Raw genomic sequence first — 27879 nt, forward strand, 5'->3', positions numbered from 1 at the left:
GAAACGGTGAACTCATTGGTGACAGCCATAAGAGACACCTTTCACTTAGAGGACCCAGGATCTTTGGATGTCACTCCAGGAGTATCCTTTCATCGTGCTAAGCCAGCACCTCAAAGGTTCAGCTCTCACACTGACTTTGACGACATTCTGGAATCTGCATGGAAACATCCAGACAAGAGGTTCCCGGGAATCAAGACGATTCAAGAACGTTATCCATTTGACAAGGACTTTGTCACTAAGGTGGTTTCCCCTCCCTCAGTGGATGCACCAATCTCCCAGATCTCTAAGGCGACTACACTGCTTCTGTCAGATGCCGCTGCCTTCAAGGATCCCACGGACAAGAAGGTAGAATCCTTAGTGAAGTTTGCCTCTGAAGCAGCTGGCTCTTCTCATCTTCCCATCTTCGCCTCGACATGGGTGTCCAAGGCCCTGTCGGAGTGGTGCCAAAAGCTACATCAGGGTATCTTAGCGGGATCCCCCCCAGAGGATCTATCTGCTATGGCTCTCCAATGCTCTAAAGCTTGGGGACTTCCTGTGCGCAGCTTCCATGCAGTCAGCCCGTTGTTCTGCCTTTGCTGTGGGTCACCTAGCGGCTCTCCGCCGCTCTATGTGGCTTAAAGCTTGGAATGCGGATGCCGCTTCCAAAAGGTCTCTCACTGAGCTTCCTTTTACGGGTGGCTGTCTTTTTGGCAAGCGCCTTGATGAGATTATCTCTGAGGCGACAGGAGGTAAGAGTTCCTTGTTGCCTCAAAATAAGGCTCTCCCTACTTCCCAAAGGAAGTCCTTTTCCTTTCGGTCCTTTCGGACCTCGCGGGACAAGAAGGCTCCCTCGTTCCGGGCATGCCCATCTTGGAAGTCGGACTTGAACCGGTCCGGACGTTTTGCGCACAAATAGGGCAACCGCAAACCCACTTCTGCATGAAGTGAGGCCCCCACTCACGTTTTTTTTCCCGGGTGGGAGGTCGTCTCTTACTTTTTCGAGACATCTGGACCTCACAAATTCAGGACTCTTGGGTCGGGGACGTGGTGTCCAACGGTTACCGAATCGAATTCGCCTCCCTTCCAAGGGATCGCTTTTTTCAATCCCGGGCCCCCCGGTCTCCTTCTCTGGTGAAGCAATTTCGAGCGGCTCTCCAGTCTCTGCTTCTCCAGGGGGTTATCGTTCCCGTTCCTCCAGGGGAACGGTTTCGGGGTTTCTATTCCAATCTTTTTGTGGTTCCCAAGAAGGACGGTTCTGTGCGACCAATCCTAGACCTCAAGCGTCTCAACCGTCATCTTCTTATCCGCCACTTCCGAATGGAATCTCTCCGTTTGGTGGTGGCGTCCCTGGAACAAGGGGAGTTCCTTTCATCGGTGGACATCAAGGATGCCTACCTCCATGTGGCAATATTTCCAGACCATCATCGGTACCTCCGCTTTGCAGTTCCCGGAGGGGCATTTTCAATTCGGAGCCCTCCCCTTTGGTCTAGCCATGGCTCCTCGGGTCTTTACAAAGATCCTTGCGCCAGTGATGGGCCTGTTACGGTCGAGGGGAATCTCGGTGATACTCTACCTGGACAACCTTCTCATCAAGGCTCCAACCAGAGCCCAGACTCTGGAGAATCTGGACGTCACTCTCCACACTCTGGATCGCTACGGGTGGATGGTCAACCGGGACAAGTCAGTCCTCCGTCCTACCCAGTCTCTAACCTTCTTGGGACTTCGATTCGACACGGCCTCTGCCCGAATTTGCCTCCCGCCGGACAAACGTCTGCCGCTTCTGTCGGGGGTCCGCTCCCTTCGGACCCAGGTCTCAGTCCCCATCCGCACTTGTATGGAAGTCCTGGGTCAGATGGTGGCAACTATGGAGGCCATACCCTTTGCCCAGTTTTATTACCGTCCCCTTCAACTGGCAATTCTCTCTCGATGGAACAGGTCTCCTCTGTCCCTCGATTGTCGGATTGTTCTCCCTCGCAGGGTCCGTCAGTCTCTGCTCTGGTGGCTCCGCTCCCCCCTTCTTCTCCAAGGGCGTTCATTTCTTCCCCTTCACTGGCAGGTAGTTACAACGGAAGCCAGCCAGCCAGTGTTCAGGGATTGGACGGTTCAGGGACTCTGGTCTCCCCGAGAGACCCGTCTTCCGATAAACATATTGGAATTACGGGTGATTCTTCTTTGTCTTCTTCATTGGGAGTCCCATCTTCAGTCCCGTCTTGTCCATGTCCAGTCGGACAACTCCACGGCCGTGGCGTACATAAATCGACAAGGCGGCACTTGCAGCTCGGCAGCCATGGCCGAGGTGACCCAGGTGGAAAGCAACGTTCCGGCCATTTCGGTGATTCACATTCCGAGAGTGCTCAACTGGGAAGCGGACTTCCTCAGTCGGTCCTCACCCGACCCCGGCAAGTGGTCTCTACATCCAGAGGTCTTCGCACAACTCTGCGACCTCTGGGGCATTCCGGACGTGGACCTCTTCACGTTCCGGCACAATCGGAAGATCCTTCCTTTTGTGTCCAAGTCCCGGGACCCTCAGGCTCTGGCCGTGGACGCCCTAGTGATTCCTACGGCGGGGTTTGCCCTACCCTATCTGTTCACTCCCCTTCCGCTCCTTCCCAGGGTTCTGAGGAAGCTCAAAACAGAGGACGTCCCCGCCATTCTGGTAGCTCCAGATTGGCCCCGAAGGTCGTGGTACGTAGTCAGGCTCCTGGACGACGCTCCACTGCGCCTTCCGCTCCGTCCGGACCTGCTCTCTCAGGGTCCTCTTTTTTCCACCCCAATTTACAGTCGCTGCATTTGACGGCGTGGCGTTTGAGACAGCGGTTTTGAGGGCCCGCGGGTTCTCTTCCCAAGTCATTCACACCATGCTCAGGGCTCGTAAGCCCTCCTCCGCAAGAATTTACCACCGTACTTTGTGGTCTTATTTTCGTTGGTGTGAAGCTCAGGACTTATCTCTGGTAACCTTCTCGGTTCCCCGTCTTCTCTCCTTTTTGCAGTCAGGGTTGGAACTGGGGTTGTCTCTCAGTTCCCTTAAAGGTCAGGTTTCGGCCCTTGATATTCTCTTCCAGCGGCCCCTTGCTTCTAATTCTCATGTCCGGACCTTCCTTCAAGGAGTGGCGCATGCTGTTCCTCCTTATCGATCACCCTCTCCCCCTTGGGACTTGAATTTGGTTCTGAGTGCCCTCCAGGGTGAACCCTTTGAGCCCCTTAGAGAGGTGTCTCTCCGCCTTCTTTCTTGGAAAGTGGCGTTTCTTGTTGCTATCACCTCCATCCGGAGGGTTTCTGAATTGGCAGCTCTCTCCTGCCGTTCTCCGTTTCTGGTGATCCACCAGGACAAGGTTGTTTTCCGGCCAGACCCTTCCTTTTCGCCTAAGGTGGTTTCGGCCTTTCATCTCAATGAGGACATCGTCCTCCCGTCTTTTTGTCCTGCTCCTTCTCATCCTAAGGAGCGCTTACTACACAAGCTGGATGTAGTTCAGGCTGTTCGGTCTTATCTCTCCATCACTTCTTCGTTTCGTCAGTGTGATTCCTTTTTCGTCCTTACGGAAGGTCATCGTAAGGGACAACCTGCTTCCAAGGCCACCATATCTCGGTGGATTCTGTCCGCCATTTCGGAAGCCTATGGCTGTAAGGGGATGATTCCTCTTTTCAGGGTTGTGGCTCATTCTACCCGTTCTGTTGGGGCATCCTGGGCTCTCCAGAATAGGGCCTCGGCCTCGCAGATACCAGGCGGCTACCTGGTCGTCTTTGCACACTTTCTCGAGGTTCTACCGAGTTCATATCTTTGCGTCGGCTGATGCTAGTCTGGGTCGTAAAGTGTTGCAGGCGGCAGTGGATCGGCAGTCTGCCTGACTGCTTATCTGCCCACCCAAGGGACGGCTTTGGTACATCCCACGGTCTGTGTCCCCCAATGGAGCCGATAGAGAAAAGGAGATTTTTGTTTACTTACCGTAAAATCTCTTTCTCGGAGGATCCATTGGGGGACAGCTCCCGCCCTTTCTGGGGTTTCCTTTGGTTCTCTATCCGAGGGTGTGTTCGGTTATATTTTTTTCTTCTGGTTCTCGGACAATTTGGGTTTTTTCTTGACCTGTTGGTCTCCTCCTATTGCTCTGGATCTTAAACTGATTAGCTCAGGGCCTGAAGGCGGGTATATCCTGCTGGGATGAGCCGACTTTTTTTATTACCATAGTGGCACACCTCCTAGAGACAACAGCATACACCCACGGTCTGTGTCCCCCAATGGATCCTCCAAGAAAGAGATTTTACGGTAAGTAAACAAAAATCTCCTTTTTGCAAAAAAAAAAAAAAAAAGCTATTTTGTTACTTTTGGGGGCTTCCGTTTCTACTCAGTACATTTTTCGGTAAAAATGACATCTTATCTTTATTCTGTAGGTCCATACAATTAAAGGACATCTGCAGTGCTGGGCAAAAAAAACTTTTTTCATTTAATAGGTCTTTGAAAGACCTTTCCAACGATGTCTCCCCCGTCAAAATTGGCCCAGCCGTTCTCCCATTATCAGCACACAAATTACTGAGGAGAAGTCAAAGTAAAACTACATCTCCCATCATGCCGTGTGCTTACTTCCTGTAAGCTGCTGCCCTCCCCCTGTTCTATCCCCCGAGCAAATTATTATATTGTAACGCCCACATCTCCCTGCTCTATGCATATACCCTCCCCTTCTGCTCATCTCCCCCTCCCCATGCTGGCTCCTGTCCAGTGATGAAGCAGCTGCCTCCGTGCTCATGTTAGATCCTAACTATATAGATAGACAGTCTAAATAGCTAGAATCAGCAGTGTCTGCACTGGAAAGTGGATAGTGAAAGTAAAAATCATAATTGTTTTTCTATAAAACTGTCCTGATAGGGGCCCCTCCATCTTTTTCACAACTCCAACTCCAAGCATGCCCAGTTATTTTTTATGCTGTTCGGGCATGCTGGGAATTCCATTGGTGCCTCCAGCTGTTGCAAGACTACAAATCCCAGCATGCCCTGTCAGCTTTCTGCTGTATGTGCATGCTTGGAGTTGCAGAGGTGACTCCAGCTGTTGCAAGACTACACATCCCAGCATACCCTGATAGCTTTCTGCTGTTCGTTCATGCTTGGAGTTGCAGTGGTGCCTCCAGCTGTTGCAAGACTACACATCCCAGCATGCCCTGACAGCTTTCTGCTGTATGTGCATGCTTGGAATTGCAGAGGTGACTCCAGCTGTTGCAAGACTACACATCCCAGCATGCCCTGACAGCTTTCTTCTGTATGTGCATGCTTGGAGTTGCAGAGGGGACTCCAGCTGTTGCAAGACTACACATCCCAGCATGCCCTGACAGCTTTCTGCTGTACGTGCATGCTTGGAGTTGCATTTGTGCCTCCAGCTGTTGCAAGACTACAAATCCCAGCATGCCCTGTCAGCTTTCTGCTGTTCGTGCATGCTTGGATTTGCAGTGGTGCCTCCAGCTGTTGGAAGACTACAAATCTCAGCATGTGTGATCCAGTGTATACAGCAGAGCTGGGTGTGTGATCGAGTGTTTACAGCAGAGTCGAGTGTGTGATCATATGTATACAGAAGAGCCGAGTGTGTGATCGAGTGTATAAAGCAGAGCCGAGTGTGTGATTATATGTATACAGCAGAGCCGAGTGTGTGATCATATGTATACAGCAGAGCTGAGTGTGTGATCATAAGTATACAGCAGAGCCGAGTGTGTGATTGTGTGTATACAGCAGGGCCGAGTGTGTGATCTTGTGTATACAGCAGAGCTGAGTGTGTGATCGAGTGTATACAGGAGAGCCAAGTGTGGTTGTGTGTATACAGCAGAGCCGAGTGTGTGATTGTGTGTATACAGCAGAGCTGAGTGTGTGATCGTGTGTATACAGCAGAGCTGAGTGTGTGATCGTGTGTATACAGCAGAGCTGAGTGTGTGATCGAGTGTATACAACAGAGCAGAGGCTCTGCTGTGTACACTGGATCACACACTTTGCTCTACTGTATACACACGATCACACACTCGGCTCTGCTGTATACACACAATCACACACTCGGCTCTGCTGTATACACACAATCACACTCGGCTCTCCTGTATACACTCAATCACACAAGTAGTCTCCTGGGAGTTGTAGTTCACCAACTCCTCTATTGTATCAGTAGTCTCCTGGGAGATGTAGTTCACCAACACCTATATTGTATCTCTGTAGTCTCCTGGGAGTTGTAGTTCACCAACTCCTCTATTGTATCAGTAGTATCTTGGGGGTTGTAGTTCACCAACACCTCTATTGTATCTCTGTAGTCTCCTGGGAGTTGTAGTTCACCAACACCTCTATTGTATCTCTGTAGTCTCCTGGGAGTTGTAGTTCACCAACACCTCTATTGTATCTATGTAGTCTCCTGGGAGTTGTAGTTCACTAACACCTCTATTGTATCTCAGTAGTCTCCTGGGAGTTGTAGTTCACCAACACCTCTATTGTATCTCTGTAGTTTCCTGGGAGTTGTAGTTCACCAACACCTATATTGTATCTCTGTAGTCTCCCGGGAGTTGTAGTTCACCAACACCTCTATTGTATCTCTGTAGTTTCCTGGGGGTTGTAGTTCACCAACACCTCTATTGTATCTCTGTAGTTTCCTGGGAGTTGTAGTTCACCAACACCTATATTGTATCTCTGTAGTCTCCCGGGAGTTGTAGTTCACCAACACCTCTATTGTATCTCTGTAGTCTCCCGGGAGTTGTAGTTCACCAAAACCTCTATTGTATCTCAGTAGTCTCCTGGGGGTTGTAGTTCACTAACTCCTCTATTGTATCAGTAGTCTCCTGGGAGTTGTAGTTCACCAACACCTATATTGTATCTCTGTAGTCTCCTGGGAGTTGTAGTTCATCAACACCTATATTGTATCTCTGTAGTCTCCTGGGAGTTGTAGTTCACCAACACCTCTATTGTATCTCTGTAGCCTCCTGGGAGTTGTAGTTCACCAACACCTCTATTGTATCTCTGTAGTTTCCTGGGGGTTGTAGTTCACCAACACCTCTATTGTACCTCTGTAGTTTCCTGGGAGTTGTAGTTCACCAACACCTATATTGTATCTCTGTAGTCTCCCGGGAGTTGTAGTTCACCAACACCTGTATTGTATCTCTGTAGTTTCCTGGGGGTTGCAGTTCGCCAACACTTCTATTGTATCTCTGTAGTCTCCTGGGAGTTGTAGTTCACCAACACCTATATTGTATCTCTGTAGTCTCCCGGGAGTTGTAGTCCACCAACACCTCTATTGTATCTCTGTAGTTTCCTGGGGGTTGTAGTTCACCAACACCTCTATTGTATCTCTGTAGTTTCCTGGGAGTTGTAGTTCACCAACACCTATATTGTATCTCTGTAGTCTCCTGGGAGTTGTAGTTCACCAACACCTCTATTGTATCTCTGTAGTTTCCTGGGAGTTGTAGTTCACCAACACCTATATTGTATCTCTGTAGTCTCCCGGGAGTTGTAGTTCACCAACTCCTCTATTGTATCAGTAGTCTCCTGGGAGTTGCAGTTCATACACCAGTGTTTCCCAACCAGGGTGCCTCCAGATGTTGCAAAACTACTACTCCCAGCATTCCCTGGTTGGGAAACACTGGCATACACACACGCAGAACAGGGACTACAACTCCCAGCATGTGTCATTCAGTAGTCCCCCCCCCCTCTCACACACAGAATCATCTCCAGTATGATATTTATTCCCTGTAGTCTATACACCACCAGCTCCTGCAGTGTAATATGTCTCCTTCACACACACGTCCTCCCCTCCCCTCCCTGCTCTGTGGTTTGCTCTGTGTTTCCCCCGTGATAACTTGAATCCTCCCCGTGATAAGTGAGGTCCTATGTAGACAGAGCAGGGGAGGGGGGAGGAGCTGTGGACGTCCTCATTCTCCCCCTGCTTGAATCTTATAGATAGGGGCGTTCCTGAGGATGAGCCTATGGCTGCCTCAGAAAGCACCCGCTCATGCATATGCATAAGCAGGGAGGAGCTGACAGAGGCTAGGGGGAGCACAAACACTGCTGGGAGGAAGAGATCTCCGTCCCCAAGATGGCGGCTGCAATGTAATGATTAGGGGACGGACGCAGGACTACTGGGCTATGCTGGCAACTCTAATATCTCAGAAACGGCTGCATATAGGTAAATAGAACTAATTGACTGAATTGTGTAACTTTTGTTTGGGGAACATTTGGGCAGGGATTTTTGACCACTACAGTTGTCTTTTAATATGATACTCTACTTATATAGGTTTGATTTTGTTATACTTGTGGAAAAAATCATAACTACATGCACGAAAATGATTATGTTTAAAATTGTCATCTTCTGACCCCTATAACTTTATTTTACTGCATATGGGGACGGTATGAGGGCTCATTTTTTGCGATGTGATCTGAAGTTTTTATCGGTACCATTTTTGTATTGATCAGGCTTTTTGATAGCTTTTTATTCATTTTTTCATTATATAAAAAGTGACCAAAAATACGCAATTTAATTAACTTTATATTTTTATAGTTTGGACATTTACGTTCGTGCCGATACCACATATGTTTATTTTTATTTACACAGTAGCAACCAGGACCCACTGGGTATGATGCGCGCTCACCTGCTGAGCACGTGTCATACCTCAGGAGCTGCAGATGGACGTTATTGAATGTCCATTTGCGGCAAGGGTTTAATATAGAGTTGGTCAATGCTTTACAGTTACAATGCATTCAGAAAGTCTTCAGACCCTTTCACTTTATTCACATTTTGTTATTTTGATAATAATCAGTTTTCCCCCGATCAATCTTCACCCGATACGCCATAACTATGTAATTGGGGGAAAAGGGCCTTGGTAGGAGCAGTGACCAATAACCCAATGGCTGAGCTACAAAGATCCTGTGTGCAGATGAGAGAAACTTCCAGAAGGTCAAACATCACTGAAACACTCCACCAATCTGGGCTTTAGGGAAGAGTGGCCAGAAAAGGACCTCTCATAGAAACATAGAATGTGTCGGCAGATAAGAACCATGTGGCCCATCTAGTCTGCCCAATAATCTGAATCCTATGAATAGTCCCAGGCCCTATCTTATATGAAGGATAGCCTTATGCTTATCCCATGCATGTTTAAACTCCTTCACTGTATTTGCAGCGACCACTTCTGCAGGAAGGCTATTCCATGCAGTAAAATACACACAAAAGTCTGCCCAGAGTTTGCAAAAAAGTACCCAAAGGAATATATGGACTGATGTAACCAAGATTGAAATTTTTGGCCTCAATTCTAACTGTCAAGTCTGCAGGAAACCAGGCATTGCTCATCACCTGCCCAATACCATCCCTACATTGAAGCATAGTGGTGGCAGCATCATGTTGTGGGGGTGTTTTTCAGCAGCTGAGACAGGGGGAATGGTCAAGGTTGAGGGAAACCTGAATGGAGCAAAGTACTTTTGTGTCTCAGATGGCAAAGGGGGGTTGGTTAAACAGAGAGGACTGTGACTTCAATTGAAAGGGGCTGTGTTTGATATTCTACTGTGTGCACTAAAATTGTGGTGTAGCGTTTTAGAGGAAAGAAAGCCAAACAGTAGTTGCTTTAATCTTAGACTAGACACTCTAAAGATGTGCCAGATTTATTACACCGCAAGAGCCACTAAATTTTGGCCTATCTTTTATAATAAACTTTTATCATCCATTACCTGATGGTACTTGTATGTATTAGTACATTGTATTTCTATGTGATTTTTGGCAGAATATTTGGAATCTGGCTTGGTATTAAATATGCATGTTTTTTTCCATCTAATTCTTCAATTCGCCCCCACCCTTTCATAACTTCAGCATTTAGGTAATTGTTTACATTGCAGGTCACAACCCGCTCATACATGGTTACCTCTCTGTCGCTCTGGATGAAACATGTCTCTGAGGATAAGCTACAGACCTTTGCTGATGTGTTCATGATTTCACAGTTTGAGCCCCGAAATAAGACATTGGATGTGGAGATGGCAAATAAGATATTGCTGGGTCTGACTGAGGCTATGAAGCTTCCCAACCCTCCACAACATTGCTGGAGTTTCCTGAGTAAAACTATAGAAAGACTGTACCAGCTATTACCAGACGAGATTCAGGTAAACTATTCAATGCTGAACTACATATACACTCATACATGGGCTGCCCACCATTAAAGAGGCATAACAAGAAAACCTCATAGTTTACCCTAAGACTTCCAGTGCAATAAAACTACAAAAGCCCACATACTTACCTCACCTTCTTCCCCGGCGCTGCAGCTGTCATATCCTCCGGTCTTTGTGCCTGTGTTGTGCTTCCTTCTTCTGATGACATCCTGCTTTGCTCAGTGATTGGCTGAATGAGGAGCGGAAGTCATTGGAAGAAGGAACATTAATATGGGAGCAGAGACTGGAAGCTATGATAACTGCAGCGCCGGGGAGGCAGGTGTGGTCAGTATATAGGCTTTTGTTCTTTTATTGCACATGGAGCCATAGGATTAACTGTGAGATTTTCCTGAAAAACCTTAGTTATCTCTTCCAAATTAACTGAATAAAACATATTTTTTTTATTGTTGCATAGATTATTACTAACAGGATATGATCTTGATCACTCTGAATACGCTTGCCCCATGATGCTAGGGAATCAGGCTCTGTACATTTCATTGAGTATGCATGCAAGTAAATGCAGGAAACATCAATTCCTTATTATGAGGACAGCACCTTTCTTATGTTTTTACATATACAGAGGGCAAACATGGGGATGTACGTTGAAGTCGCAAAATGCATATTGGAAATGGCAGACAGTGAAGTTGAAAGAATTTGCTGTATTTCCAAGGTAAAATCCTAAATCGCAAAGTAACTGCTCGGTCTTCTTCCTAAAGTTCATTTCCATTGTAAAACATATTTTATTTATCTTCTTATTACTTTCTATTTTCACTTTTGCTTTAATGACTGTAACTTCAGGACAACATTGTAAAGCCTACTTTTGTTCGAGTGTATCTCATCTCTCAAGGACGTCTGCCACTGTCATACTTAAGGGAAGTGATCGAAGTAGCTGTGCAGTGCAAAGATAAGCAGACCATTCTCTGGATGTTATTACAGACTTTCTATCAAGCAAGAGTTTTAAGCCACCCGAATACAGGTATAATAATACTTTAATTAAAGATAACCTAATCTGTCTGTATGCTTGGAAAGCAATGAATGTTATAGAAGTTTAGAAGAAAACAAGGAATCTTTCACACCTTGGTATTTTTTATGCATTTTTTCATTGGTGTTTTTGAAAAGTTGGGGCTTATATAGTTTTGCTTATAATCACCATATGATTGAAGGTGTTGTTAGTATATATTTGTTTATAACTCAATACTTCAAGGTGTTATCCAGACCCCTTTTTTTAGTTTTTTGAAAAAACTCAGAGGGAGATAAGGAGAGACACATCAGTGCAGCCACCAGGACCTGCCCCAACGTCTAGTTACCTGGATCCTTACTGTATTTTTATCATTTTTCTGAAATGCCCGGGTATTATAGAGTAAATTGTTATGTGTCGGGATCCCATGGTTTGGGCAGCATAAAACTGGTGATAGTTTCACTTTAATGTCTCAGCATTACATTCTTCTTTTCAGTTGGTATACATTTCATAACAGGTTTGGTAACAGCATGTTTTTGTAATGTACTTATTTCTACATCTGTAAACACTTATTTCTCTATCGGCTCCATTGGGGGACACAGACCGTGGGTGTATGCTGCTGTCTCTAGGAGATGTGACACTATGGCAACAAAAACAGTTGGCTCCTCCCAGCCGGATATACCCGCCTTCAAGCTCTGAGCTAATCAGTTTAAGTTTAGTGTCTGAAGGAGATGGACATGGTCTGGATTGCTCCAGACCAGGTCTTCTGTTTTTTTTGTTTTCCTAGTATAGGGACGTGTTAGTTTTTTATTCCTTTTCTTTTTTCAGGTGGGGACTCTGGGACTGCGATTCCTCATTTCCCCATTGCGAGTGAGGGGGCACAGACATTGCGCATATGCGCTGTTAACCCCCCTCGCCAACGGTCAGGGTCCCGGGTCCCTCTATTTACCTGCCCACCTCGCTCGCGCATAGCAGCCAGGCGGGATGCAGGTAACTAAAGCTGACTGAAGACTTCACTGAAGACTCCATTAGTTAAGTTCTTCTGACTGAGGTAAGTACATTTCCCTTTCTCCCCTAGGTGCAAGGACTTGCAACCTCTGGAGACCCCCAGTTTTTGCCCACCTTTTCAGGTTTATGAGGCTGGCTGGTCGAGGTCCCGGGACACCCTGGCTCTAGCCGTGGCTGCCATTGGGATTCCTTGGGGTGGGTTTCCTCTGTCCTCTCTGTTTTCTCTCCTTGCTCTCCTTCCCAGGCTTCTGAGGAAGCTCAAAACAGGGGACGTCCCCGCCATTCTGATAGCTTCAGTTTGGCCCCGAAGTTTGTGTTACGCCGTCGTAGTCAGGCTCCGGGACGACGCTCCTCTGCACCTTCCGCTCCGCCCGGATCTACTCTTTCAGGGTCCTCTTTGCCACCCCAATTTACAGTCGCTGCATTTGACGGTGTGGCGGTTGAGACCGCGGTTTTGAGGACCTGCGGGTTCTCTTCCCAAGTCATTCACACCATGCTCAAGGCTAGTAAGCCCTCCTCCGCAGGAATTTACCACCGGGCACTGGGCGGTCTTATTTTCGTTGGTGTGAAGCTCAGAACTTCTCCCCGGTGACCTTCTCGGTTCTCCGTCTTCTCTTTTTTTGCAGTCGGGGTTGGAACTGGGGTTGTCTCTCAGTTCCCTTAAAGGTCTGGTTTCGAACTGGGGTTGTCTCTCAGTTCCCTTAAAGGTCAGGTTTCGGCCCTTACTGTTCTTTCCAGAGGCCCCTGGCTTCTAATCCTCTTGTCCCGACCTTCCTGCAAGGAGTGGCGCACGCCTTTCCTCCTTAGCGGCCACCTTCTCTCCCTCACCTTCTACCCTTGGGACTTGAATTTGGTTCTGAGTGCTCTCCAGGGTGCACTCTTTGAGCCCCTTAGAGAGGTGTCTCTCCACCTCCTTTCTTGGAAAGTGGCGTTTCTTGTTGCTATCACCTCCATCCGGAGGGTGTCTGAATTGGCAGCTCTCTCCTGCCGTTCTCCGTTTCTGTTGATCTACCAAGACAAGGTTGTTTTCCGGCCAGATCCCTCCTTTTTGCCTAAGGTGGTTTTGGCCTTTCATCTCAATGAAGACATTGTCCTCCCGTCTTTTTGTCCTGCTCCTTCTCATTCTAAGGAGCGCTTACTACACAAGCTGGATGTAGTTCAGGCTGTTCGGTCTTATCTCTCCATCATTTCTTCGTTTCGTCAGTGGGATTCCTTTTTTGTCCTTATGGAAGGTCGTCGCAAGGGACAACCTGCTTCCAAGGCCATCATTTCTCAGTGGATTCGGTCTGTCATTTCGGAGGCCTATTGCTGTAAGGGAATGATTTCTCCTTTCAGGGTTGTGGCCCATTCTACCCATTCTTTTGAGGCATCCTGGGCTCTCCAGAATAGAGCCTCGGCCTCACAGATTTGCAAGGCGGCTACCTGGTCATCTTTGCACACTTTCTCGAGGTTCTACCGAGTTCATACCTTCGCATCGGCTGATGCTAGTCTGGGCCGTAAAGTGTTGCAGGCGGCAGTGGAACGGCCGTCTGCCTGACTGCTTATCTTCCCACGGTCTGTGTCCCCCAATGGAGCCGATAGAGAAAACTTACCGTAAAATCTGTTTCTCAAAGGATCCATTGGGGGAAACAGCTCCCACCCTTTTGGGATTTTCCTTGGTTCTCTGTCCGAGGGTGTGTTCAGTTATGTTTTTTCTTCTGGTTCTCGGACAGTTTGGGTTTTTTCTTGACCTGTTAGTCTCCTCCTATTGCTCTGGAACTTAAACTGATTAGCTCAGAGCCTGAAGGCGGGTATATCCTGCTGGGAGGAGCCAACTGTTTTTGTTGCCATAGTGTCACATCTCCTAGAGACAGCAGCATACACCCACGGTCTGTGTCCCCCAATGGATCCTTCGAGAAAGAGATTTTACGGAAAGTGTTAAAAAATCTCCTTTTTTTTTTTTATATTTTACATATTCTGCTGTGGCTTGTTTTTTAGGCATTTTGAAGAGATTGGACTGGCTACTGGATTTGATCAGTTTAATAAGAAACATAGCTTATAAGTCCACACCTTTGCAAAATGTTCTTCTAAGTGAGGTAGAGTACATTTATGTTTTCTAAATGGAATAGTTGAATGATCAAGATTTAAATGCTAAGTGGTCTAATATTTTTAATGACTTGTTCCCTCTGCTATTCCCAGCCTTATTTATTATACTAGTTTTTCTTTTCCTGTTTAGGGATTAGATTTTCTGCTACGTGTTTTTGCAGCATCCGTAGTGGCCTGGGGTGATCATGCTACTCCTTTACTCCTTGGGATCCATGGTAGCTGGTTGGCATGCAGTCATGAATTACAATTTAGCATTGGTTCTTTGGGCAAGCATTCTGTAGACATGTTGGCTGTAAATGAATGTTTTACCACATTACCAGCAAGCTTACAGTCACTTTTAGCAAAAGAACCTTGGAAGGAACATGCTCAGAAGGTATAAATTTTATTTTCACAAAATGAATTTCTATGTCTGGGGTGCACAACTACTTTTATTCAAGTCTACTGTCAGGTGAAGGGCCAAGCTGAACTGCACTGCCATGCATCAGAACGGCACTGCCTGTTGTATAAAATGATTAAGTATTAATAATTCAAATTGTAAAATGTGCTTGGATGTAGGGAATAGGATGTAAATGTACAGCTCGTCAGATGCAGTCAAAGGCAGAATAAACATTTACATATGGGACTCACAGGTGACTTCTTCTCTGATCGGAGTTGGTCACTTTTCCTTATCTTCTTCATTCGGTGCCATGAAGACTTCCTCCAGCTATGTCTCAACTATGCAGAGTTTGCTGCCCAGAGCCCTTTGGGTCTTTACCCTCTATACTAGCTCCAAATATTGTTACACTGTGCACCTAATGTAATTCCAAACACTGTACCCCTAAATATTATATTTCCATACACTGACCCCCTAAATGTTTTATCATAACATACTGTAGCCTAGGGGGACAGCGGCACACTTCATTAGGGGACAGCGGCACACTTCATTAAGGGGACAGCGGCACACTTCATTGGGGGGACAGCGGCACACTTCATTAGGGGGGACAGCGGCACACTTCATTGGGGGGACAGCGGCACACTTCATTGGGGGGACAGCAGCACACTTCATTGGGGGGACAGCAGCACACTTCATTAGGGGGACTGCGGCACACTTCATTAGGGGACAGCGGCACACTTCATTGGGGGGACAGCGGCACACTTCATTAGGGGGGACAGCGGCACACTTCATTGGGGGGACAGCGGCACACTTCATTGGGGGGACAGAAGCACACTTCATTGGGGGGACAGCAGCACACTTCATTAGGGGGACTGCGGCACACTTCATTAGGGGACAGCGGCACACTTCATTGGGGGGACAGCGGCACACTTCATTGGGGGGACAGCCTTTGTCCCAAAATGAATGGTGCCAGTGCCACTAAGTCTCCTAATGAACTGTGTCACTGTGCTGGGTTCACACTGCCTGCTGGGTTTACAAAAATGTAATCCGCCACCTTTTTATGTACATAAAAATCAAACCAACTTTGAATCCATTTTTCTATATACTATATATCAATCAAAAAACGGATTTTTCTTTTCCAAGTGTGTAAAACGTCAGCATTAAACGGAAACTAAAAAGCAGTGTCAACCAAGCCTTAGACTGTAACCTGACTTGCTTGCTAATTTCTTAGATACTTAGAGAAATACGTAGCCTATATATGTCAATGAGTGCCCTTTTTGAGACATGATTATTAAGTAGTTTTTTTTTACCTTTACAGTTTATTGATTGGATGATGAATCTCCTTGAAAGTCCAGAAGGAGCCTTATCAGAGACATCAAAGATGGTTTTAAAAGGTATGGCTTCTGACAAAAAATTATGATTTGATGCAAAATGATGTCTTATTATTGTGAAACCTTTCAGGATGCATGACTCATGTAGCCTATTACAGACTGTAAGGGTAGGGTCAAAGGTAGTGTGTGCTGCAGATTTTGCTGCTGCAGATTTTGCTGCCCATTAACTTCAATTGGAAGCAAAATCTGCTAAAGCAAATCTGCAGCAGACCTACAGCAGAAAATACATATGTGTGAACGTACCCTAAAGGGTGCATTTACACATGCATATTTTCTGCTGCAGATGTACTTCAGCAGGTTTCAATGGGCAGCAAATCTGCAACAGATCTGCAGCAAAAATATGCACGTGTTACCCTACCCTTAGGGCTCATTCACACGAGCGGATTTTTGTGCCGATTTTCAACAGCTAATCTGCTGCTTTTTTAGTTTCTGCTTTTTATTTTCAGCTGCTTATTTTATGCTGCTTATTTTATCATTGACTTACCAGCAAAAAATAAGCAGCAGAAAAAAAGCTGTAGAAAATAAGCAGCTGAAAATCTGCAGCAATATCCACACTAAAATCTGTAGAGATGAGCGAACTTACAGTAAATTCGATTCGTCACGAACTTCTCGGCTCGGCAGTTGATGACTTATCCTGCGTAAATTAGTTCAGCTTCAGGTGCTCCGATGGGCTGGAAAAGGTGGATACATTCCTAGGAAAGAGTCTCCTAGGACTGTATCCACCTTTTCCAGCCCACCGGAGCACCTGAAAGCTGAACTAATTTATGCAGGATAAGTTATCAACTGCCGAGCCGAGAAGTTCGTGACGAATCGAATTTACTGTAAGTTCGCTCATCTCTAAAAATCTGCAGCAAAATCCGCTTGGGTAAACAAGCCCTTATACCATTATTTGAACATGTAATTTAAGCAGAGGATATGGCTTTTTAGATATATATTGCTTCATGGCTATGACTAGGATAAAGTATTCTTTTTTTCTTTCAGCTTCTCTTTTTAACTTGAGAGGTCTTCAAGAGTTTAAGAGGAAAGCAGTGTGGACTAGAGCTTATGGCTGGTAATTTTCTTCTGTTTCATATATCAGCATATGGCTCAAGAATCGTTCATTTTCAAGTCTGGTTATTGAATGAAGCCATGTTGATGGGTAACATTTTCTGAAAATGTAAAATGGCAAACTGTTTTTGAAAAAAAAAAAAAAAGTGTCCTTTCAATTTAAAGTCAGCTGTATTTAATAATCATCAAAATAATGTATTTATTTTTACAGCACTTGTACCTTAGTCAAAATAAAGATATTCAATTCAAGTCTGTTATTGTATCTATACAGTTATTTTCAAAACATCTGTATAATTACGTTGAAGAGCGGTATTCCAGTACTTAAAAATGTCCCCCCCTTCCGACCATGCAGCTTGGAGAATCGAGACCACATTCTGGAGATTACAGTGGGTCCCAGAAGACTCCCTGGTGATCAGGCACTTATCCCTTGTTTTGGGGATAAGAGGTACGTTTTTAACCCCTTAAGGACGCAGGACGTAAATGTACGTCCTGGTGAGGTGGTACTTAACGCACCAGGACGTACATTTACGTCCTAAGCATAACCGCGGGCATCGGAGCGATGCCCGTGTCATGCGCGGCTGATCCCGGCTGCTGATCGCAGCCAGGGACCCGCCGGCAATGGCCGACGCCCGCGATCTCGCGGGCGTCCGCCATTAACCCCTCAGGTGCCGGGATCAATACAGATCCCGGCATCTGCGGCAGTTCGCGATTAAAATGAACGATCGGATCGCCCGCAGCGCTGCTGCGGGGATCCGATCATTCATAACGCCGCACGGAGGTCCCCTCTCCTTCCTCCGTGCGGCTCCCGGCGTCTCCTGCTCTGGTCTGTGATCGAGCAGACCAGAGCAGGAGATGACCGATAATACTGATCTGTTCTATGTCCTATACATAGAACAGATCAGTATTAGCAATCATGGTATTGCTATGAATAGTCCACTATGGGGACTATTCAAGTGTAAAAAAAAATGTAAAAAAATTTAAAAGTAAAAGTAAAAAAAAAGTGAAAAATCCCCTCCCCCAATAAAAAAGTAAAATGTCATTTTTTTCCTATTTTACCCCCAAAAAGCGTAAAAAACATTTTTTATAGACATATTTGGTATCGCCGCGTGCGTAAATGTCGGAACTATTAAAATAAAATGTTAATGATCCCGTACGGTGAACGGCGTGAACGAAAAAAAATTTTAAAAGTCCAAAATTCCTACTTTTTTAATACATTTTATTAAAAAAAAAATTATAAAAAATGTATTAAAAGTTTTTTATATGCAAATGTGGTATCAAAAAAAAGTACAGATCATGGCGCAAAAAATGAGCCCCCATACCGCCGCTTATACGGAAAAATAAAAAAGTTATAGGTCATCAAAATAAAGGGATTATAAACGTACTAATTTGGTTAAAAAGTTTGTGATTTTTTTTAAGCGCAACAATAATATAAAAGTACGTAATAATGGGTATCATTTTAATCGTATTGACCCTCAGAATAAAGAACACACGTCATTTTTACCATAAATTGTACGGCGTGAAAACAAAACCTTCCAAAATTAGCAAAATTGCGTTTTTCGTTTTAATTTCCCCACAAAAATAGTGTTTTTTGGTTGCGCCATACATTTTATGATATAATGAGTGATGTCATTACAAAGGACAACTGGCCGCGCAAAAAACAAGCCCTCATACTAGTCTGTAGATGAAAATATAAAAGAGTTATGATTTTTAGAAGGCGAGGAGGAAAAAATGAAAACGTAAAAATGTAATTGTCTGAGTCCTTAAGGCCAAAATGGGCTGAGTCCTTAAGGGGTTAAAGGGGTACTCCTGTGGAAAACTTTTTTTTTTTTTTAAATCAACTGGTGCCAGAAAGTTAAACAGATTTGTAAATTACTTCTATTAAGAAGTCTTAATCCTTCCAGTACTTATTAGCTGCTGAATACTACAGAGGAAATTCTTTTATTTCTGGAACACAGAACTCTCTGCTGACATCATGAGCACAGTGCTCTCTGCTGACATCTCTGTCCATTTTAGGAACTGTCCACAGCAGCATTAGTTTGCTATGGGGATTTTCTCCTACTCTGGACAGTTTTTAAAATGGACATTGATGTCAGCAGGGAGCTCTGTGTTCGAAAAAGAAAATAATTTATTCTGTAGTATTCAGCAGCTAATAAGTACTGGAAGGATTAAGATTTTTTAATAGAAGTAATTTACAAATCTGTTAGACTTTCTGGCAACAGTTGATTTAAAAAAAAAATAAATTCAACAAAGTACCCCTTTAAGCCCTTTTGAGAATGCCTTATAATTCGTTGCTTCATTGCAAGCTATGTTTATAATGTAATGGATAGTCATACTATATAAAACCATAAAAACAAACTTTTTTGTTTAAGTGCAAAGTTTTATTTTTATACAGCAAGCAATTATTATGTAGCATTGATCATAAACATAGTCATTATGCAATATGTTTATTTAACACTTACAAAGTGATTTCCACTTTTCATCTTTAAAATGAATATTATTAGTATTACAATTATACCCAAGGTTCATTTAATTGAACCTTTCCGTTTTTTAAGACTGCATGTTAAGCATGAACAAATACCAGTTTTAGGAAATGATGTAAACAGGTGGAATATTAGCTCCTCTCAGCTTTGTAACAGATGTTCAGCAGTAACAACAAGTCAACACTTATCGTCCAAGTCCAATACTGCAAAATAAAAACAGTAAACAAAAACAGTAAACAAAATAAAAACAGTCCCTATACACGACTTTGGTGGGACTTGCCAACTATCTTAGTTTCATGGGAGCCTCCCGACTCTCCACAGGCAGATGTTTGGCACGTTGGCTCTCTTGTTTTATAGAAGGATAAGCTACTGCCAGAGCTTTCTGGTATCACATTACCCTTTCTGTCTCCAGCCGTGCTGAATATTCACATGTATAAGCAAATCGGGAGAGAGAACTGTTGGCTAAAGGAACTTTCAGCCTATTGAAGGTGTATAAAGGATGCCTTTAGGCTCCATACTGTATGAGCCTACCAGTAAAGGTTATGTTTAGAGAATTTCACAATGTATATTGCTGACAAAAGGCTGCAGTGTATTATACTGTAATGACATACAGTGACATCATTTCCCAATAGGCTCCCATTGTAAAATAAATAAATAAGTAAAGTATCCCAGGCTGGATATACCTTCTATTGTAGGTATGTCTCTTTCCTTACACAAAAACCTACCTGTATCTGAATAAAAACTGTACAGCAGAAGTATGGTTTAAAATAAAAAGTGATCTAAAGAACTGAGGAGGCAAAATAACTTTTTTTTGTAAACTAAGTTGACAACTTTATATCTTCTAAATAATAAAAGTGAATTTCTGCCCAAACCTTACAGAGTTTCCTTTCTTTACAGAGTTATCTACCGTATTTATCGGCGTATAACACGCACTTTTTAGGCAAAAATGTTTAGCCTAAAGTCTATGTGCGTGTTATATGCCGATACACCCCCAGGAAAGGCAGGGGGAGAGAGGCCGTCGCTGCTGGCTTCTCTCCCCCTGCCTTTCCTGGGGTCTAGAGCCCTGCTGCCGCCGCTTCTCTCCCCCTGGCTGTCGGCGCCGCTGCCCGTTCTGTCCCCCTGACTATCGGTGCCGCCCCATTGCCGGCGCCGATAGCCAGGGGGAGAGAAGCGGTGCCGGCAATGGGGCAGCGGCGCCGACAGACAGGGGGAGAGAAGGGGCAGCGGCACCCATTGCCGGCGCCGCTGCCCCGTTGCCTCCCCCCATCCCCGGTTGCATAATTACCTGTTGCCGGGGTCGGGTCCGCGCTGCTTCAGGCCTCCGGTGTATGTCCCCTGCATCGTTGCTATGCGCTGCGCGGCGCATGACGTCAGTGCAGTGCATAGCGCCATTTCTCTCCCCCTGGCTATTGGCGCTGGCAATGGGGCGCCGGCACCGATAGTCAGGGGGACAGAACGGGCAGCGGCGCCGATAGCCAGGGGGAGAGAAGGGCCGGCAGCAGGGCTCTAGACCCCAGGAAAGGCAGGGGGAGAGAAGCGGGCAGCGACGGCCTCTCTCCCACTGCCTTTCCTGGGGATATATCGGGGTATACACGTGCACACACGCACCCTCATTTTACCATGGATATTTGGGTAAAAAACTTTTTTTACCCAAATATCCTTGGTAAAATGAGGGTGCGTGTTATAGGCCGATGCGTGGTATACCCCGATAAATACGGTACTTTTTCTGTTTTATTGCTATAGCCATTAATGAAAAATGCACATCAAGAAGTGTTGCCATATTTGTTGCCATATTTTGTTTGAGTTTCTCAGCGTAGTGAATCAGGAAAACAACGCTTGTTATCAGATTAAAAAGCTAATTCAAAAGTGACAACTAATATGGCTACATTTGCCAAATGGCATCGACCACTTAATAGAAATATGCCAATATAAGTTTTATAATAGCAAATGTAGTTAGCAAAACTTAAGCTGCTGCTCTAACATAACTTATTTACTTTTGTATGACCAATTTTAGTTTGAGTTGAAATTTCCTTTATTATTTTATTAGAGATTGCCTAAATATGTCTCCACTTAATTTGTGGAATATAGCTAACAAATATAAAAGGAATTTTTCTACATGTTGTTCATGTTTCTTGCTTACCTTACTTCTGTCACTTCACTTTAAGTTTTAACTCTTGGTGCTTTAGATACAATTTTCTTTTACTGTAGAGATGGCTGCATGTGTACAAAACACCTACGTGATAAAATGTTTGTTAACTTAGAAGTGGTTCAAAACTTACCAACACACGTATAGTTTCTAAAAGGACCTTACCTGCTGGTAAAAGAACCAGATATACTTTCAAAATGTAAGGGAAGTGAATGGAAACTGCAAATGGCAGTGAGAGTGTATAGCAAAATGTGCCAAGGGCTTCAAAATAAGGCAGTGATTCATAGACTGTGTACACTGCAAAACAGAAAATAAGAGGTTAAATACAGCATTGTACAGTAGTAGTTACATATAAGCCAGTGAACTATTGGGAATGGCCACCAAAAGACCAAATGGCCTGTTGTACCTGGCAACCACTTCTTTAAGTTGAGAAAGTGTGGGCTCTGTGGAACAGACTTTTTTTTTTACCACATCCTACAGATTAATTGAGCTACTCATTGAGCTAGTCAAACTTTTAAAAACAAGGCAAACTTGAGCTTTGGTTTTCCAGTGTGAATGAAGAATTTAAAAGGTGGGGCAGAAAAGGTGTCCATTAAGAAGAATTTACATTTTGGACTCTGATATGACAGTGCAAGCACATGTAGGAGACTTTCTAATCTACTTATTTAAAAACAAATTTGTGAAATAACAGTGCCCATGAATTTGTAGGCTATGTTCACACAGTGAGTTTTGAAGTTCAAAAAGACACTTGTATTCACAAGCCAAATACGATTCTAATGTTTAGGCTTTTTTATAGCTTTTTGGAGCATTTGTAATTGCATTTTTGTTTTACATAGCTTTTTTTTTTTAGCATTTTTAGTACGCTTTACCTAAGTCAGGACTTTACTTTCAATTTTAAAGTTTTCTTTTAGTATATATGTACCAAAAAGACCCTTTTTTTCTGTAAAACAAGTAAACTCTGTAGTGGTTTCTCATTAATTTCAATGTAATTCAACAGAAAACATTACAGATGTAAAATATTTAAATTTTAAGACATAATACACTCATTTTTCACCCCAAAAACCACGTGTGAGCATAGCCTGACTGTGCTATACTTGTAGTAAAGGCATGAGATGACTTAGTGATATACCTTCAGCTAGCAGAGACAAAGGGTGGACTGGAATCCATAGTGTATGGTACAGCCATGTTAGAGCTGGGTAGTCTATTCCTACAGCAGATAACAAAAGGTATGGGTATCTGAAACAAGGAACAATTCAGTCATGTACAATAAGTGTAGGTATTGAAACATGGGGATTTAATACTTTAACTGTACACAGCTTGGATTCTTGTGATGTAAATCTACTTTCTGTGGATTTTTTTCACCTGGTAATTGACCTGTAGTTCATAGCACTTCATTTTCTGTTAGGTATTGTTCGTAGATTTGCTGTGAATTTTGTCCCAATCAACCTCAATGGAGAAGTTAGACTCTACACTAAAATCCACATTCAACATATTGCTGCAGTTCCACTGAAAAAATACTCTATTATTGATTTGAAAATCATAGATTTTTCTTCTTTTATACGATGTGCAAGAAAATGCAAAGTTGCAGATCCACAACAATTTTCTATTAACCCCTTAACGACACAGGACGTATATTTACATCCTGTGTCGGGTCCCGTTATGTGAAGTGCACTCAGAAGCTGAGCGCACTTCATACCCAACAGGTCCTGGTTGCTATCAGCAACCAGGACCTGTGGTTAATACCAAATGTCGCCAACCAGGCTGATGTATGGTATTAACCCCTTAGACACCACGATCAAAGTTGATCACAGCGTCTAAAACGGGAGAAAAAAAATCGGCGGTTAGCTCAGAGGGAGTCTTCTTACCTTTCTCCCGGCTCTCCAATCGGCACTTGATTGCTCCAAGCCTCGACCGCAGAAAACACTGACCAATGCAATGCTTTGGCATAGCATTGATCAGTGTATTCAATCAGTGCAATTCATGTTTTAGTGCCCTATGGGGGCTATAACATTGCAAAAAAAAAAACTGTGTAAAAAAAGAAAAAGAGTTAATAAATGTAATTTAACCCCTTCCCTAATAAAAGTTTGAATCACCCCCCTTTTCCAATTTAAAAAAAACAACTATGTAAAAAAATATATATATAAACATATGTGGTATCACCGCATGCGTAAATGTCCGAACTCTAAAAATATATCATTAATTTAACCGCACAGTAAATGGTGTGCCCATTAAAAAAATTTCAAAGTCCAAAATGGCGTTTTTTGGGTCACTTTTTATACCATAAAAAATTAATAAAAAGCAATCAAAAAGTCTGATCAAAACAAAAATATATAAGTAGGGTATCATTTTAATCAAATGGACCTACAGAATAAAGAGAATGTGTCATTTTTACCAAAAAGTGCACTGCGTAGAAACCAGAAGCCCCCAAATGGGAAAAATATTTATAATTGCATTTTTATTTCAATTTTGTCCCACAAATATTTTTTCCCCGGTTTCGCCATAGATTGGGTGGTAAAATGATTGATGTCATTACAAAGTAAAATTGGTGGTGCAAAAAAAAAGCCCTCATATGTATCTGTAGGTGCAAAGTTGAAAGCGTTATGATTTTTAGAATGTGATAAGGAAAAAACTAAAGTGCAAAAACAGAAAAACCCTGCATCCTTAAGGGGTTAAAATTGTTGTAATTTCAGTCCATGGCAGCAATCACACCCCCTTCACATAAAACTACACCCCCTCTGTTGCAAGTCACAGTCATTTGGCAAGCGTGGCGTAAACTGGCAAAATATTGCAGAATTTTTGCACACAGGTAGAGTTTGCACAAAAAAATTTCCCCCCCCCCCCAACAGGTACAGGATTAAATGTCTTTCTTAAGGTATGTTCACATGGCAGAATGTGCGCAATTCTGTATAAATATTCCACAGGACATTCCACAGCAGCAGAGTCCTATTGATTTCAATGGGATTCTGCTGCTCTGTTCACATGGCAGAATTTCCATATCAACCATTGAAATTCTGATTCCGGCATAGCAAAAACATTGAACCTGTTCAGTGTTTTTGTGGATTCCGCTTGGAATTGCATTGCCGTCTATGAGACGGCGAATTTCCGAGTGGTCCCATCGCCGACATGTTCTGCCGGTGCTCCTCTGTCTCAGAACAGCCTCCATGTGAACATAATTTCCACCGTGTAAACATAGCCTTTTTCCTTTATATGTGTTATCCAGTTATGATCTGTTCCTGGCATTATATTCAATATTTCCAATTAAAACCTGAATGTTTGAACACAGCCTAAAAAATACTTTGACATGATGAAGTATAATTTTTAGCACCGTAAATGGTTTGTTGTCTATCTAATAAATCTTATTACCTGATAACATCCCACAGATTCCAGAGGAAAAAGAGAAGGCAGACTATACATTTACTCTGTACTTCTTCTTGGCTTGTGATCACCAGAAACAAGATGACTAGTCTTTCTGTAATCTGTCAAGGCAATGTATATATGCAAAATTCCATTAGTCTAGTATCCACAGGAATGGTAAAATTACAGGATTTTCAGGAGGAAAATGCTTTGTCATATCTAAAATGGCTTGGAGCTGTGTTTTCAGTACAATACATATACAGTGGTCCCCCAAGTTACAATATTAATCGGTTCCAGGACGACCATTGTATGTTGAGACCATAACTCTATGGAAACCTGATAATTGGTTCTGAAGTCCCAAAATGTCATCCTAAAATAGGTAAAAGTGAGGATTAAAGAAAACTAAGTAGATAATTAATACACATAAAGAAAGTCCTTAGGCTCCTTTCACACTATGAGCATTCATCTGTTATTTAACATCCTTTTTCTGTGTAAAAACAGATGTATAATAAGATGAAATAACGGGTGCTAAGACCCGTTATAACATCTGTCATGTACGGCCGTTTTTAACACCTACAGACTCCCACAGCCGGGACTACTGCTACTCCCATCATGGAACAGACTTCTTTCCATGATAGGAGTAGTAATTCCCTGGCTGCGGGAGTCTGCAGATAGTTCGGGAGGCTACATTAGTGTTTGTACTACTACCCCCATCATGGAACATAGTGTGTTCAATGATGGAGGTTGTAGTACAGGGGCTGAGGGATTGATCGCACAAGGTCTCACTTCTGAGACCCAATGTGATCAGAAGTTATTAAGCAGGGGAGCGGACGGCATGGTCCGCAACCCTGCGATGTATCCTGTGTTTTAACTTTCATTTTTAAATCCCCTGCAGGGAGACCTGAATGGCCGGTACTGAGGAGCCATTCAGCGCTCTCGGCTGGGTTTTTAAAAAGAACATTGTGAGTGGCAGCGGGGGCCATATGTATATTAAAGGCGCTGTGGGGGCAAGATATATAGCGCTGCAGGTGGGCAGACATATAGCCTATATATCTACCCTCCCAGCACATTTATAATATGCCCCCGCAGAGCATTAATAAAGATATGACCCCCGCCAGCACATTTATATATATATATATTTATATATACAATGGGGATCGAAAATGTGGGCATCCCAGGTAAAAATTTGCATTGATGTGCATAAAGAAGCCAAGGAAAGATGGAAAGATCTTTAAAAGGCATCAAATTACAGATTAGACATTCTTATAATATGTCAATAAAAGTTAGATTTTATTTCCATTATTTACACTTTCAAAATAACAGAAAACAAAAAAATGGCATCTGCAAAAGTTTGGGCACACAGCAGAATTTATAGCATGCACTGGCCCCTTTGCAAAGCCGAGACCTGCCAGTGTCATGGATTGTTCTCAGTCATCATCTGGGAAGACCAGGTGATGCCAATCTCAAAGGTTTTAAATGCCCAGACTAATCTGACCTTGCCCCAACAATCAGCACCATGGGTTCTTCTAAGCAGTTGTCTAGAAATCTGAAACTGAAAATAGTTGACGCTCACAAAGCTGGAGAAGGCTATAAGAAGATAGCAAAACGTTTGTCAATATCCTCTGTTCGGAATGTAATTAAGAAATGGCAGTCAACAGGAACAGTGGAAGTTAGAGCAAGATCTGGAAGACCAAGAAAAATATCAGACAGAACAGCTCGAAGGTTTGTGAGAAAAATAATTCAAAACCCACGTTTGACTGCACAATCCCTCCAGAAAGATCTGGCAGACACTGGAGTTGTGGTACACTATTCCACTATAAAGAGATACTTGAACAAATATGGTCTTCACGGAAGAGTCATCAGAAGAAAACCTCTTCTACGTCCTCAACACAAAAATCAGCGTTTGAACTTTGCAAATGAACATATAGACAAAGCTGATGCATTTTGGAAACTAGTTCTGTGGTTCATGAGGTTAAAATTTAACTTTTTTGCCAGAATGAGCAAAGGTACGTTTGGAGAAGAAGGGGAACAGAATTTAATGAAAAGAACCTCTGTCCAACTGTTAAGCATGGGGGTGGATCAATCATGCTTTGGGGTTGTATTGCAGCCAGTGGCACAGGGAACATATCACGAGTAGAAGAAAAAATGAATTTAATAAAATGTCAGCAAATTTTGGATGCTAACTTGATGCCATCTGTGAAAAAGCTGAAGTTAAAGAGAGGATGGCTTCTACAAATGGATAATGATCCTGAACACATCTCAAAATCCACGGGGGATTACATCAAGAGGCGTAAACTGAAGGTATTGCCATGACCTTCACAATCTCATGACCTCAACATAATTGAAAATCTATGAATAGACCTTAAAAGAGCAGTGTGTGACAGACAGCCCAGAAATCTCAAAGAACTGGAAGACTTTTGTAAGGAAGAATGGGCAAAGATACCTCAAACAAGAATTGAAGGACTCTTGGCTGGCTACAAAAAGCGTTTATAAGCTGTGATACTTGCCAAAGGGGGCAGTACAAGATATTAACTCTGCAGGGTGCCCAAACTTTTGCAGACGCTATTTTTTTGTTTTCTGTTATTTTGAAAGTGTCTAACTTTTGTTGACATTTTATAAGAATGTCTAATCTGTAATTTGATGCCTTTTGGGGATTTTTCCATCTTTCCTTGGCTTCTTTATACACATTAATACAAATTTTACCTGGGGTTCACAAAGTTTTGATCCCCACTGTATATATATGTGTACACCCAGCGAGTGCATTTATATATACCCCCTGCAGTGCAGTGCATTAATAAACATATGACCCCCGCCAGCGCATATATATATATATATATATATATATATATATATAGATATATATATAGATATAGATACACCGTTGTGTTTCTTTCACCTTCTTTGAGACTGCTGTTGGACTTTTT

General features: G+C 43.5%; 2 protein-coding genes across 10 annotated transcripts in view; one reads left to right on the forward strand and one right to left on the reverse strand.

Annotated features, from left to right (window-relative positions):
- The window catches only part of FOCAD (focadhesin), a 156058-nt gene extending 138821 nt beyond the window's left edge, over positions 1 to 17237 (forward strand). For 5 of the 6 annotated variants that reach the window (XM_056520096.1, XM_056520116.1, XM_056520106.1 and 2 more), the window contains exons 38-44: positions 9808 to 10068; positions 10694 to 10783; positions 10912 to 11089; positions 14057 to 14154; positions 14295 to 14537; positions 15856 to 15931; positions 16910 to 17237. In XM_056520096.1, coding sequence (XP_056376071.1) covers positions 9808 to 10068; positions 10694 to 10783; positions 10912 to 11089; positions 14057 to 14154; positions 14295 to 14537; positions 15856 to 15931; positions 16910 to 16983 — 1020 coding nt within the window. In that variant the 3' untranslated portion in view covers positions 16984 to 17237. The remainder of the gene's footprint in view (positions 1 to 9807; positions 10069 to 10693; positions 10784 to 10911; positions 11090 to 14056; positions 14155 to 14294; positions 14538 to 15855; positions 15932 to 16909) is intronic. The other variant, XR_008843987.1, reaches the window with a different exon arrangement.
- A 2106-nt stretch (positions 17238 to 19343) lies between these two features.
- Positions 19344 to 27879, reverse strand: part of HACD4 (3-hydroxyacyl-CoA dehydratase 4) — a 33616-nt gene continuing 25080 nt past the window's right edge. For all 4 annotated transcript variants that reach the window (XM_056520145.1, XM_056520165.1, XM_056520175.1 and 1 more), the window contains 5 exons: positions 24965 to 25077; positions 22731 to 22837; positions 21767 to 21898; positions 21596 to 21688; positions 19344 to 19658 (listed from right to left, as the gene is read on the reverse strand). In XM_056520145.1, the coding sequence (XP_056376120.1) occupies positions 21606 to 21688; positions 21767 to 21898; positions 22731 to 22837; positions 24965 to 25077 (435 nt within the window). In that variant the 3' untranslated portion in view covers positions 19344 to 19658; positions 21596 to 21605. The remainder of the gene's footprint in view (positions 19659 to 21595; positions 21689 to 21766; positions 21899 to 22730; positions 22838 to 24964; positions 25078 to 27879) is intronic.

This window comes from Hyla sarda, chromosome 1, assembly GCF_029499605.1.
Source record: "Hyla sarda isolate aHylSar1 chromosome 1, aHylSar1.hap1, whole genome shotgun sequence".
Taxonomy (NCBI): domain Eukaryota; kingdom Metazoa; phylum Chordata; class Amphibia; order Anura; family Hylidae; genus Hyla; species Hyla sarda.